The 13,831-nt window shown below is 39.6% G+C and overlaps 3 protein-coding genes across 4 annotated transcripts; 2 read left to right on the top strand and 1 right to left on the bottom strand.

Moving 5' to 3' along the window:
* The first annotated feature begins 1,409 nt into the window (after window positions 1-1,409).
* LOC140011028 (oligopeptide transporter 7-like) lies at window positions 1,410-6,262 on the top strand. Its single transcript, XM_072058857.1, has 6 exons — window positions 1,410-1,565; window positions 1,688-2,294; window positions 2,896-3,465; window positions 4,065-4,320; window positions 4,945-5,127; window positions 5,272-6,262. The coding sequence occupies exons 1-6, from the start codon at window positions 1,523-1,525 to the stop codon at window positions 5,899-5,901; spliced, it is 2,289 nt and encodes a 762-aa protein (XP_071914958.1). The 5' UTR covers window positions 1,410-1,522; the 3' UTR covers window positions 5,902-6,262.
* Window positions 6,263-8,266: 2,004 nt separating this feature from the next.
* LOC113702014 (protein NUCLEAR FUSION DEFECTIVE 4) lies at window positions 8,267-10,112 on the top strand. Of its 2 annotated transcripts, none has more exons than XM_072060247.1 (3): window positions 8,267-8,616; window positions 8,696-9,491; window positions 9,610-10,112. In XM_072060247.1, the coding sequence occupies exons 1-3, from the start codon at window positions 8,280-8,282 to the stop codon at window positions 10,091-10,093; spliced, it is 1,617 nt and encodes a 538-aa protein (XP_071916348.1). In that variant the 5' UTR covers window positions 8,267-8,279; the 3' UTR covers window positions 10,094-10,112. The 2 variants fall into 2 exon arrangements, with proteins under 2 accessions (XP_071916348.1, XP_027078746.2); XM_027222945.2 differs by having other exon boundaries at window positions 8,267-8,619; window positions 8,699-9,491.
* Window positions 10,113-10,988: 876 nt separating this feature from the next.
* Window positions 10,989-13,035, bottom strand: LOC140011019 (uncharacterized). The gene has a single exon (XM_072058819.1). The coding sequence runs from the start codon at window positions 13,023-13,025 to the stop codon at window positions 11,094-11,096; it is 1,932 nt and encodes a 643-aa protein (XP_071914920.1). The 5' UTR covers window positions 13,026-13,035; the 3' UTR covers window positions 10,989-11,093.
* Window positions 13,036-13,831: the final 796 nt, after the last annotated feature.

The following is a 13,831-nucleotide window of genomic DNA, read 5'->3' as shown; positions in this document are numbered from 1 at the left end:
GGGGTGGCAATTCGGGTCCAAATCAGGTTGGCGGGTCGGGTTCGGGTCAACCCGTCAGAAAATCTGTTGACCCGAACCCCGACCCGCCAACCCGTGACGGGTCAGGTATGCTGACCCGAACCCGAAAATTTCAGGTTGACGGGTTGGCGGGTCGACCCGAAATGACCCGAAATTTAATTTTTATTTATTAATTTATCACTGTAATTTCTAATAAAATCAATTTCTCACAAAACTAATTACATAATCAAGTAATAAAAATTTAAATAAATAATTCCAAACCAAATCTAAAATAAATTAAACACCGTAAAAGTGTTTTATCCCAAATAAAATATAAAATAAATTAAAACAGTATAAAAGTAAAAAATAATATAATATATTATTTGTCCAAATATAATAATTTCAACTTCACACAAATTAAATAAATTCATTTAGGATTAAGTAATTAATGCCTTTGAAAAAAAGAATAACTTAGTTTAGTTAGATAAAATTATTTTTATGTTTATTAAATTATTTTTAATTCGTAAACGGGTCATATCGGGTCATATTAGGTCACCACGGGTTGATTCGAAATTGACCTGTGGTCCTTTTCGGGTTCATCGGGTCCAACCCGATTCTGACCCGAATTCCCGAAACCTCAACCCAAACCCATTAATTTCGTGTTAGGTTCGTGTCGTGTTTTCAGGTCGTGTCGAAAATTGCCACCCCTAATAAATACCCAGTGTATCTACTAAGAAGGGGGGATGACCAATCTTCTGGTAAAACCACATTGATACTCTTTTTTATTTAGCTACTCTCTCACTCCCGCACTGACTTGAGTTTCGGAGTTCTACCGGGGGATTCAGCCCCTCTTGTAATCTAAGCAGGTGAACTCGTCCCAGTGGACCACCCAGGGTAACCAGGAGGTTTAGTCCAGCTGTACGAAATCACCTCTTCAGAAAACAAAAAATCCAGCAACTTTGGGTACGCGGAAGGGTAACATGCTGGGGAATAACAACTGCCTCGACAGCATGCAGTATGGACAATTCCCTGCCATGCTGGCTTCCTCTGCAGTCCGCGTAGAGACGTATCTTCCCGTGGAAACGTCCGAATACATTTATGAAGTGAATCATTGTGTCAAAGGTTCACATGAATGGTCAGCAGAATCTAAAATAACGTTTTCCCGGACAAGTCCTCAGATTCTAATCTAACCGCACGTTAAAATTCCTGATCCATTTATTTACCCCATGAGTGATGAGACAACACATTATTAATTCGTCACGTCACCAATGAACTTCAAAAACTTTACAGTGGGCCCACTCGCATCACATCTAACGGCAGTGATTAATCCTTCTCTCCTTCCATGTCCAGAATTTGGCACTACTCAACGGCCCTGATCAAAAGCTTCTTCACCTTGGCCCCACATTCTTTGGAGCCCTATTATTAATTAGTAATTACCGATATGGTTGCCAAGCACACTGGACTGGACACAAAGCTCCACTTTTCCAGATTCGCTGTGGAATTGATAGAATCGAATGAATGAAGCATGAGGAAGGACGCTGAAGAAATTTCAGCTCCACTTCTTACTAGTAAGCGCTTCTCTTTTTCACTTCCTTTAACCTCAACTCAACCGACCTCAATTCTCCACTTATCTTCTTTCTAATCCTTTAAGCATCTCCTGAATTTAATCACTTAATCGTCTTTTCCACAGCCGAGAAACGGGCTGAACCATACAAAGACCATGCCTCCGGTTCCGGAACATCTTCTCCGTCGTGCGAGCCGTTCGGAGACGAGAATTCTCCGGTGGAGCAGGTGGCTCTCACGGTACCCGTCACGGATGACCGGACCCTGCCGGTGGTCACCTTCCGGATGTGGGTCCTGGGAGCCCTGGCATGCGTTGTCCTGTCTTTCCTCAACCAGTTCTTCTGGTTCCGGCGGGAGCCGCTTTCTATCAGCTCAATCTCCGCTCAGATCGCCGTGGTGCCGCTGGGCCACCTCATGGCTTCGGCGTTGACGAGCAGAGTGTTCTTCAAGGGCCAAAAGTGGGAATTCACCCTGAATCCGGGACCTTTCAACATGAAAGAGCACGTGCTGATCACCATCTTCGCCAACTCCGGCGCGGCGAATCCCTACTCGATTCATATCGTTAGTGCCGTGAAGGTGTTTTACAGGCAGAGGTTGACTTTCTGGGTGGCGCTGGTGGTGGTTATAACTACCCAGGTTTTGGGCTTTGGATGGGCCGGCATTCTCAGGCGCTACTTGGTGGAGCCCGCTGAAATGTGGTGGCCCCAAAACCTCGTCCAGGTCTCTTTGTTCAGGTATAAGTAACCCATTTACGCCGAACTTATCGTGGACTCTTGCGTTAAAGTGGATGTTTTCTGCGCCACGTGGCTGATTATATTATTTTGTTTCTGTCTTATTGTACATGAAATGCTCGGGCTTCTATTTTATTTTGGTACTACTGCTCGTAAATAATGGTACATTGAGTTTGCTTGGTGTCGTTTTGTGTTTTAGTCTGTGCCAAGTGACCAACCTTGCTGTGTCCTTTTCATCCAAGTTCATGGTGATGGATGTGACGAAGGCTAGTACTTGTTTGAATAATACATGGCAACTAAGAATTAACACACTTTTGAAGAATAACAATTTTGGGTATCTTAAACTGCTAAGATATGTGATGTTCTTTTCAACCGTCATTTGCCATCTCAGTCTTTTACCCTGGATGGACAAACTTGCAAATGGTTATTGGTTGCATTTACAATCTCTCAAATTGTTTCTCAACTTTCTCCTCCACCCACATTTACACTAAAATCTTGTTTGGACTAGATTATCAAAGTTCCACCATTAGAAATTTCGGCTATTCTTGACGTTGAACTCAATGCAAATTATTTAATGTCTTTGAGTTTGTGTTATATTTGCCAGGGCGCTTGATGAGAAAGAACAGAGAATCAAGGGCAGATTGTCAAGGAACCAGTTCTTCCTTATTGCCTTCATCTGCAGCTTTGCTTATTATGTCCTTCCTGGATACCTTTTCCCCATGCTAACCTCCCTTTCCTGGATATGTTGGATCTTCCCTAATTCCGTTCTTGCCCAACAGCTGGGTTCAGGACTTCATGGTCTTGGTATTGGTGCAATTGGTCTTGACTGGTCTAGCATATCTTCTTACATTGGGAGCCCACTGGCTAGCCCTTGGTTTGCAACTGCTAATCTTGCTGTTGGCTATTTTCTCATGATGTATGTTATCACCCCTATTGCATATTGGTTCAATATCTACAAGGCAAAAACCTTTCCTATTTACTCAGACGGCCTCTTCACATCAAAGGGACAAAACTACAACATCTCAGCCATCATTGATTCAAACTTCCACATTGATCTAACTGCATACGAGAATGAGGGACGCCTGTATCTCAGTACCTTCTTTGCTATTACATATGGTTTCAGTTTTGCTTGCCTCACTGCTACTGTTGTTCATGTCTTCCTTTTCCATGGAAGGTTAGTTTCACCAAATTATTATGCTAGGTGTTCAAGTTTAATTCCAATATAACATATTATTACTATCTTGATTTGCTTATACAGACAATGCAGTTAAGGAAAACTACTTAGTCTTTTTTTTTTTGGGCTTTCTGAAATGCTACCAAATCATAATAGTTCTTGGATAATTTTTCTTGATTCTGACCTCAGTAACTGCAAAAAGCATAGGGGAAGAGAAGAGTATAAGATGCATCTTCTGAGGTGGAATGCCTATAGCTTTAGCTATTATCTAAATTTCTTACATGGCCTTTATTTATGCTAGATTGCAAACAGATCAACTTTAGGATTTGGCTTTTGTTCTCTGAATGAGTCATAATTCATCCATGGTTGATCTTCTTAACTTTCTTTGAAAAAAAAATCATTGCTTCATCAAAACGTTCCTAAGTTTGTGAAGCATAAACCTTCTTTCCATTAGCTTAAAGAACAAAGTCTTCTTCTCAAATAGCTCCAGTAGGTTGTTTAAGGCATGACTTGGAGCCATTGAAATTTATTACGAAGACAATGCTCTTAAACATTTATGCATTATGGCATAAAAGTGACCTGAATGTCATGCTCTATAGAGATCTATGGCGGCTGAGCAAGTCTGCCTTCCAAGAGAAGAAATTGGATGTGCACACAAAGCTTATGAGGATGTATAAGCAAGTTCCTGAATGGTGGTTCACATGCATTCTTTTAGTTAACATTGCAGCAACCATATTTATATGTGAATACTACAATGACCAGCTTCAATTACCGTGGTGGGCTGTCTTGCTGGCGTGTGGTCTTACCTTCTTTTTCACCCTCCCAGTAGGTGTCATCACTGCCACTACAAATCAGGTAAGTTTGCCATTGCCTTTTGACAGACTCTCCAACTGTGTGACATTTGTGTTTTTACTGGTATTCTCTTAATGTACGAACGTTGATTACTTTATTCCTCGAGTGTTTAATTGACTTGTCGCACTCTTTTATGTGATCAAGCTAGATCCTGTCAATCACTCTGTGGTACTCATAATTTGATGTATAAACTATCAATGCCTTTCAGGCTTGAATGATCCAGATATTATATTACGTGATTGGGAAATGATGCGTTCGTATGTGATGCTGCTATATTCTATGTTTCAAAGAGATAAAAGAATAAAATAATCATCTCTATGGGCTTGTTGGAATTCCATCATATGTACTAACGTGATAGAACATTGAGCATGGTGGGATTATTTAACTTTTGAAATGATTTCTGCGATATATTGCACATGTCCTGTTATATCTAGTCTTGGAGCTCTTCAACCTTTTGCGAATACTATAATATATGCTAAGGACTAATTAGGTAGCTTTAGATTAATTCACTAGAACTGTAAAAGGGTTTCCCTTTCGTCTCAATGTGACTTTGAATTTAATCATTCATATCTAGAAACCGTAGTATGTAATTTTTGTTCACTAATGTGCATGTTCTCTTTTCAATAGACACCAGGACTCAATGTGATCACAGAGTACATCATTGGGTACTTGTACCCAGGATATCCTGTTGCAAACATGTCCTTTAAGGTGTATGGGTACATCAGTATGAAACAGGCCCTAGCCTTTCTGCAGGATTTCAAACTTGGACATTACATGAAGATCCCTCCCAGAGACATGTTCATGGCTCAGGTAAGATTCAGTTCCCAAACAGAAAGTGGATGAGTAAAGCAAAAATCAGATCCTTAATAATCAATATAATATGCATGTACGTCTGGTTGTGAAGCTTTTGCTTTTATCCTTCTGAGTCTTTTTGCCATCATCTTCCCTATTCAGGTTGCTGGCACTCTAGTATCAGCTCTTGTGCATCTAGGAACAGCATGGTGGCTCTTGGAGACAGTCCCAGACATTTGTGACAGAGCAATGCTTCCTCCTGGCAGCCCCTGGACTTGCCCAGGCGACCATGTGTTCTATGATGCCTCTGTTATATGGGGTTTAATTGGACCGCAGAGAATTTTTGGAGATCTTGGTTACTACTCTGCCATTAACTGGGCCTTCGTGCTTGGAGCTGTGGCTCCTGCTGTAGTTTGGCTTATGCACAAGGCCTTTCCAAACCAGCAGTGGATTAGTCTCATATCTGTGCCTGTAGTATTAGCTGGAATAATCAATATGCCACCAGCTACTGCTGTGAACTACAACAGCTGGGTTATAATTGCATTTCTTTCTGGATTCATTGCCTACCGATATTATCGAAGCTGGTGGAGTCGACACAACTATGTGTTGTCTGGGGCGCTCGATGCTGGATTAGCCTTCATGGGAGTATTGCTTTATTTGGCTTTGGACATTGGGCATGTTAGCCTTGACTGGTGGGGAAGTAAAGCAGATGGATGCCCCTTAGCTTCTTGCCCGACTGCAGATGGGGTAGTTGTTCAAGGGTGCCCAGTTCTTGAGTCGTGGGGGACATAGTAATCCAATTTTATCTCGCTGTACATATCCGATTAGTTACCAGGTTCAGGTTGTATGTAGTGTATGGTATCTACATTCAGAAAATATTCAAATATTCTACAGTGTTTGTACGAGTTCTTGCTTCGAGGGCTGATTCTTGTACCCAAGTTAAATGCCAAGTACATCCTCCTGTGGGTTTTGATGTTCACACTGGCCCGATGATAAAAAGGCTGTTGCCTGCTGGGAACTTGCATGAATGTCTTTCATGTCATGCTCGTATTTAAAAGAATTGTAAACCGTGTTATATAGCAACTCATATGGATGCAATCTTATTGATCATTGTTTATTTAATGTTTCACGATCAAGAAACTTGCAGTTTTCACTTTGCACGCTACTTAAGCTGATTGATATGCTGTTCTCTTTATGAATTTCTCTATCAATTTATAGAAGTATTGCAGTTAGACTTCTCCTGGGATGTGGTAAATGATGGACAACCTTATGAATCCAGATTTTGTTGGACAACTTTTTCAGAGCTACAAGGATGAATCAAAGAGCCTTGCTAATTCCCAGGGAGTCTGTTTAATGGGGGCATGCGGCCTATCTGCTGGTATGCTGCTATAAATATGCCAAGCTAGGGTGGTAGTATAGTTCTTCGTTTGAAAACAAAGTGGTCTTGTATTCCACACACATGCTTGAGCTTCGAAGTTGACACACTAGAAGAAACAAATAAAACACGACATCTCAGAAGTTACTGAAAAAATATGAATGCTGATCACCGCAGGTTGCTATTATTATGAATTTAAAGAATTCAGAGTGCTCAGCAAGCTGAAGAGCACATAGGAGAATTGAAGAAAGTTTTAACGCTATCTCATGGTCATGTACATGAATACTTCAAGTTGAAAAAATTGAACAAATTAATCCCGATAAAGTTTGCTGCCCGTTAAATTATTTATTTTAATAGACAGTTTTGATCATTTGACTCGAACAAGTTCTTGTCTCCGAAGCATATTACTGATCCGGCCAGGTTCATAATTTCCCAAGTTTGGAGGTTCAATACATTATTATGTTCGACTGTGTTGCTTTTCTGCTTGTAACGTTTACTCTTTCAGAACTCGAGGACGAGTTGAGCTGAAGTCAGTTTTATCATTAATCTAGAACTTTTAGTTTGTATGATTATTAATGTAGAACCAATTAATAGGAAGTTTATGCTTTTGGTAGTTTCTTAATTTAAGACTTTCTTGAGAGAGAGAGGAGTATACTTTCTTTTGATATTATTTATTAATGATGAAATGCAACACAATGATGGACTTAATTTCTTAATTAACAACATGGGCTTAATTTCTTAATTACGGACATGCTTGGAAACATGCTTTTAATTCCAGAATGGATGACATCTCAGTAGGCATTAGGTCAAGAAGATCATGATAGACTTTTTTTTTTTTATTTTTTTATCTAACTTTACTCCAAATGATATGAAAGGAGAAAATAGTGTTATATGCCTGAATAAGATGTTGAAATTTTTCTGATTGGATATTAAACAAATCAAGTAATTCTTTATAAGTCAGTAGTCACACTTTTTAAGGAAATATGTTTACTTTATCTCTTATAATATAATCATATTTACTTGAATCACAATGCATGCTCCATTTGGCCAAATGAGAGGTACTATGCTTGATGAAACAATAATCTAAATAAATATATATAAATAATAGCATTAAAAAGAAAAACAAAGTGGAATTAAATAATCAAAAGAATTGATGGGTAGCAAAATGAAAAATTTGAAAAAAAAAAATGGGTGAGGGAAGAGAGGAGATTTGGGGAAAAACAATTCTAAATGGGTTAATTGGATTTGATGGGTTATCTAATAATACCCATTTAATAAATGGGTATTATTGGGTAACCCATTTATACCCATATGAAAAAACTTAAAATACCCATATCCATCTATTTATGGGCGGGTATGGGTAAATTTAGTTAAGTGGATTGGTTTGCCACCTATACATGATACTCAATTTTACACTCAAACTAACATTTATGTAATTTTGGGCATATTAAACAAATCAAAAAATAAGAAATACTCATCAGTAAATCATTGAAGGTAGTTTTATAGATGGTATAGATAGATAGACAGATAATATGCAGCCAGTTATGTCCCGCTCGCGGATTGACTAAACAGTGATCAAAACCAGAAACAATTCGAAGAGTTGTGCCAACTTTAATCCTGAATTGGTGAACACTGAAACCATGGTCTATGGGCAAATATTTTTTTTCAATGGAGCCAAAACATGGCTGTAAATACTTCAAAGACTTGTATTATGAGACACCACAGGAAAAGCTCATCATTGTCTCTGTTCAATATCATTATTCGCGCTAGTACTCTTTTGTACCGCTTAGTTTCAATGGTTTTAGGATTTCTATCATCAGCATCTCCAGCCGTAAAATGGCTAGGATTTGTGTGTGCAGTTTGGGTTCAAGCTGTTGCTGGCAACAATGACACATTTTCTAACTATTCTGATGCTCTAAAATCTCTCATGGTCCTTAATCAGCTTCAGCTCAACAATCTTTCCGTAGCTAAAGATGTTGGCAAGGCTTTTGGCATCTTGGCTGGTCTAGTTTCAGACAAGTTACCAATATCGATCATTCTCATTGTTGGGGCTGTTGAAGGGCTATTAGGATATGGGGCTCAATGGCCCGTGGTTAGCCAGAAGATACGTCCCCTTCCATATTGGCAGGTATGCATTTTATCCATTCATTTGTTTTCCTTTATTTTTCAATCTTTTTGCGTCTCATATTCTTTATTAATGATCTTGGGTGGGCGTATTTCTTTGCTTGGGAGGCAACAGTACGACGTGCATGAATACAGCAATTCTAGTGACCTGCATGAGAAACTTCAGAACAAATCAGGGTCCTGTATCAGGGATCTTAAAAGGTTATTTAGCGCTAAGCACAGCCATTTTCACAGACCTATCCGCAGCACTCTTCTCGGCCAAACCCTCTGCTTTTCTTCTTACACTGGCAATCATTCCTGCAATTGTCTGCCTTGTAGCAGCTATTTTGCTTCGCGAAATCCCACCTACAGCCAATGATGCAAAAGATCAGTCAGTTATTTTTCACTTCTTTAATGTTGTTGCTATGATTATAGCACTTTATCTATTAGCCTACGACATCTCTGGCAGCCATGGGCATCTTATTTCTTCAATTTTTGCTGCTGGCCTGTTATTCCTGCTTGCTATCCCGTTATTTGTCCCAGTCTACTTCATCGTTGCAAAACCAACTTCAGTTGTAGATGTTGAAGGGCCAGCAAGTGAGTTTCTATTGCCCCAAAATGAGGAGAGTGGTGCAATAGTGGAGGAAGCTAATGAGGATAAGAAGCATCAGCCTGTTATTGGGGAGGATCACACCATTGTTGAGGCAATGCGCACCTCTGATTCTTGGATACTGTTCGTATCATTCCTTTGTGGAGTGGGGACTGGAATGTGCGTGCTTAACAACCTTGGACGGATGGGACAAGCGTTAGGATACAATGATGTCTCCATTTTCATTTCTCTCACCAGCATTTGGGGATTTTTTGGTCGTATTATTTCAGGCATGGCATCAGAATACTGTATCGAGTATGTTATCATTATGATCTAACATTTGCATTTGTTAGGGAATTGATAATTTTTTTTTTTCAAATTTCTATGTTCTTCTTTAGTCTGAACTGAGTTCATCTTTGTTTAATTTTTGCAGGAAAAAGGCAACACCGAGGCCAATGTTGAATGCCGTATCTCAGATTCTAATGGCTGCTGGATGTGTAGTGATGGCCGTTGCATTTCCTGGATCTCTCTATATAGGTTCTATTTTGGTGGGGATATGTTACGGAGTGCGTTTGGCCATTACGGTTCCGGTTGCATCAGAGTTATTTGGGTTAAAATATTACGGTCTCTTATACAACATTCTGATGTTGAATCTCCCTCTTGGTTCTTTCCTCTTCTCTGGCCTTCTTGCTGGTTATTTGTATGATGCTCAGGCTACTACTTCCATCGATGGAGTTGGAAACTCTTGCCTTGGGCCACATTGTTACAGGCTTGTGTTCATCATAATGGCCACCACTTGTGTATTTGGATTCGGCTTGGATATGTTGCTTGCTCTGAGGACGAAAAATCTCTATCTGAAGATTCATGAGATAAAGAAGTTCAATAAATATAATGCCAGGAGTACCTCGTCAATGTAAATGCTAATTATTGTGTATATGTATCGCTGATGCCTCCAATGGAGTGCCAATTCTTGGAATCAATGTTTACAGAATTGAAGATGTTAGGCATTGTTCTGACTCTTCATGCTTGGACACGTAAGTCAGACGCATTGCAGCGGGTCATAACAGTTCTTAAATCTCAGTCGAAATTATTTCCATCTTCTGATATTTCAGTATAGAATTAAACTGCGTTGTACCCATGGTTCAAAGACTTGGCCGAGACCGAGACGACTCAGACGAGTAGTCACCGGAATCGGGCTTTCCGTTCCGATATTGAAACGAAATGACTCCGAGATAATTTATTACTGAGAATTCGGCCGAGACGTTTTCGAAACAGATAAAAACGGCCGAATCGCCCCGAGTCAACTCTAATTTTTATTATTTTTGTTTATCATTTTTTTACAATTTTTAAAATATTAAATGTTTTAAAAATTTGTATCTCGTCGAAGCCGCGATCGATATGCCAAGACCGATGTGGAACGGTCCGGACCACGACCGCGATCGCGCCTTTGAAATGAATCAGATGAAAGAGTGTTGATTATACCTTAAACTGCGTTATATTTGAGACTTGCATCTGTACGTTAACCATTGCAAGTGTTAGATGAACATTGTCACCGCTAATACTGCAGTCTTGATTAGTTCTGATTTTCTTTATAGCAGTTTCCCTCGGGGAACATGCACCTCATCTATCATATAGTATAAAATGATGAATGTTCTTAGTCCTGCTTTGCTTTTCTTCCATTGATGATGCATGATTTCTTACGAAACACATAATTCATGCATAAACGGGTGCATTTGCTTCTGGCTTCTGACAGGAATATAGCAATCTTGCTGGTAATGAACATGTGAATAAAGGGAAAACTAAGTATTGCGAAAGTATAAAATCAGTTTTTTAGCTAAGCTTTAGCTTTGATTTGTATAAAATTGACTCCAGCTGCTGCTATCACATTCCAATCTTCGTCCCGAAGAAAGACCAAAACTAAGTAATATACGGATACACAGTGTGTGGGCTACAGGTAGCAAGGGGTTTGCCACAAAGTCCTCTATTTCCAGAATAAGAGCTCTTTGGAAAATTAATTAGAGGCTCACCAAAAGGAATTTGTCCAGAAAGAAGATTATCTGATAGGTTCAACTCTTTGAGTTTTGTCAATTTCAAAAACCCATCTGGTATTCTGCCTGTAAACAGATTATTCTGCAGCTCTAGATTCACCAAAATGCTTGCATTTGCTAATGATTCTGGCAGGACAGAGTCAAACCGATTATAACTCAAATCCAAAGTCTGCAGCGATTGCAGTTTTCCGACACTTGTTGGCACTTTACCATGGAGAAAGTTATGTGATAAATTGAGGTACTGAATCCCCTGTTGCGTTCCCATGTCAGCCTGCTCAATATCATTTGAGAAGCTGTTATCAGAAAGATCAATATAAGTCAATCCTCCACTGCTTTGCATTTGAAATACCAGATTTAGAGGACCCCATAACCTATTTGAGTGAAGATCCAGCACCCCTAAGCGTCCAAGCTTGGTAACTGTATCGGGAATCTTGGAAGCAAGGGAATTTTGGGAGAGATTCAAAAGGTAAAGACTAGTGAAGCTCCCAATCCATGCAGGTATGCTCCCAGTAATATGGTTATCTGATAAGTCCAATTCTTGCAATATGCTTGCAGGTCTTTCCAAGTATCCAGGAATTTCACCCTGTATTCCACATCCAGCCAAGTGAAGCTGAAACAGTGATGGCAACTCCACAAGCCAAGTTGGGATGGATGACAAATTCAAATGGTTGAATGACAGGTCAAGTAGTTGAAGATTTGTGAGAGTAGACATCTCCAAAGGAAGTGGTCCTTGAATCATGTTGTAAGAGAGATCCAGAAACTGAAGCTGAGAGAGCAGTCCAATAGTTCTTGGTAGTTTACCAGAGAACCTGTTTCTGCTGAGATACAACATTGTCAATGCTTTTAAATCGCTAAAATTGGAATGGATAGGCCCCTCAATCTGATTATTGTCAAGAATGACTCTTTGAAGTGATTTCAGGTGCCCAAAAAACAAAGGTAGCCTGCCCGTCAGATGATTGTCATTTAGGCGTAGAAAGGCGAGGGAAGACATCTGACCGGGGCTTGAAGGAAATGGTATCTCTCCCTCAAGCTGGTTGTTGCCAAGGAAGATGCTTGAAATGGAATTTAGCTTGTTCATGGAGAAAGGAATTCCCCCAGTCAAGAAGTTGTTTGATAGATCAAGCTCTTTGAGAGCCCGCAAGTTACCAATATTATTTGGAATATGACCAGTTAGGAAGTTTTCCTGAAGAGTCAAGCTCTCCAAATCTGTCAAATTTTCCATAGAATCAGGTATAGAACCAGAAAATTTGTTCGAGCTAAGATCGAGGCTTTTAAGACTCCTGAGACTTCCGAGGCTGAAAGGAAGAGAACCAGAAAAGTAGTTCTCTTTCAGACACAATTCTTCAAGTTTAGGTAGCTTACCAATGCTATCTGGTATTGGACCACTAAGCTTGTTGGTGTCAAGCAACAGCTTTCGGAGCTTTGTGAGATTTCCTATCAGCGGAGGAATCTGCCCTTTGAGCTCAAGAACTTCGCCAAGATCAAGAATTTCCAGAGAGCTCAGAAGTGCAATGGAAGGAGATAGCTGGCCGTCCATGACTGTTTGTGCTGGAGCATCATACAAGGTGAGGAGACCTGGAAGATTCAATTCTATGACTCTACCAGTGCTATTGTCACACAAAATGCCTTCCCATTTGCAGCAATCAGTACTCCCATTCCATTTCTCTAGCCTGAATGAAGTATCATAGCGGATCCCAGCCTTGAAATCAGTCAAGGCCTTGAGGTCATTGGGGTGGCAAGTTTCACCACCAGTAGTTACAATGAAAATCACCATCAGGACTAAAATTATCTTGGAACACATAATTTCTGAATAGAACTGAGAAGGATGCGATGAGATTTTCAGTCTGATCAAATCCTTTGTTGGGTCGTTATCTTCGGAAAAGATCCTAGGAAACAAGTAAATTTTAATTAAAAACAATAGACATTTCCTTACGCGGCAAAGTACAAATGTGGAAAAGAATCAATATTGGTCAAAGAGTCATGAATGCTGTCCTGAATCAAGTTTCTTTTTCTCTTTACAGTTTGTATTTCTGGAAAGCATACCACTGTTTTTTTTTTTTTTTATCAATAACTTTTTATCTTCTTTTGAGAGGGACTAACTTTAATCTTGCAAAAAGACTCTCTGATTAAAAGCACGACTTCAAAGTCCAAAGGGGTTCCATCTGTCATATTTTTAATGAAAAGTTACACTCTGCTGATTTAATTTACTGATACTCTGCTGTGTCTGCAGTGTTCTAATGCGCCAGAGAACATTCCCCTGGAAACAGCATGGCCATTCTACTGGCTTAACAATCAAGACAGAGAAAAACTGGGATATGAATGTTTCCTGGAAAATTGACAAATTTGACGTCCTTATTTGCCTCTCGTAGAACCGGTAACTTCAATTTTTGTAGATATTGATATAGTTTTCAGGCATTTTATCATTATTGTGCATTCCTAGGATCCTTTGCCTTTTTCCTAGATACAATTGTTATATAAAATGTACACAAATATGTAGTAAGCAGCAAAATATCAACAAAATTACCTTTCACCACTGTCGCCAAATATGCCTCTTTTCTCTGTCTCCTTCTTCTCTATAATAGCATAGCATAACAAAGAAAGCTAGCT

The sequence above is a fragment of the Coffea arabica genome, chromosome 7e (genome assembly GCF_036785885.1).
Source record: "Coffea arabica cultivar ET-39 chromosome 7e, Coffea Arabica ET-39 HiFi, whole genome shotgun sequence".
Lineage (NCBI taxonomy): Eukaryota > Viridiplantae > Streptophyta > Magnoliopsida > Gentianales > Rubiaceae > Coffea > Coffea arabica.
Note: the sequence above shows the minus strand (reverse complement) of the source record. Positions and strands in the feature narration are given on the sequence as shown.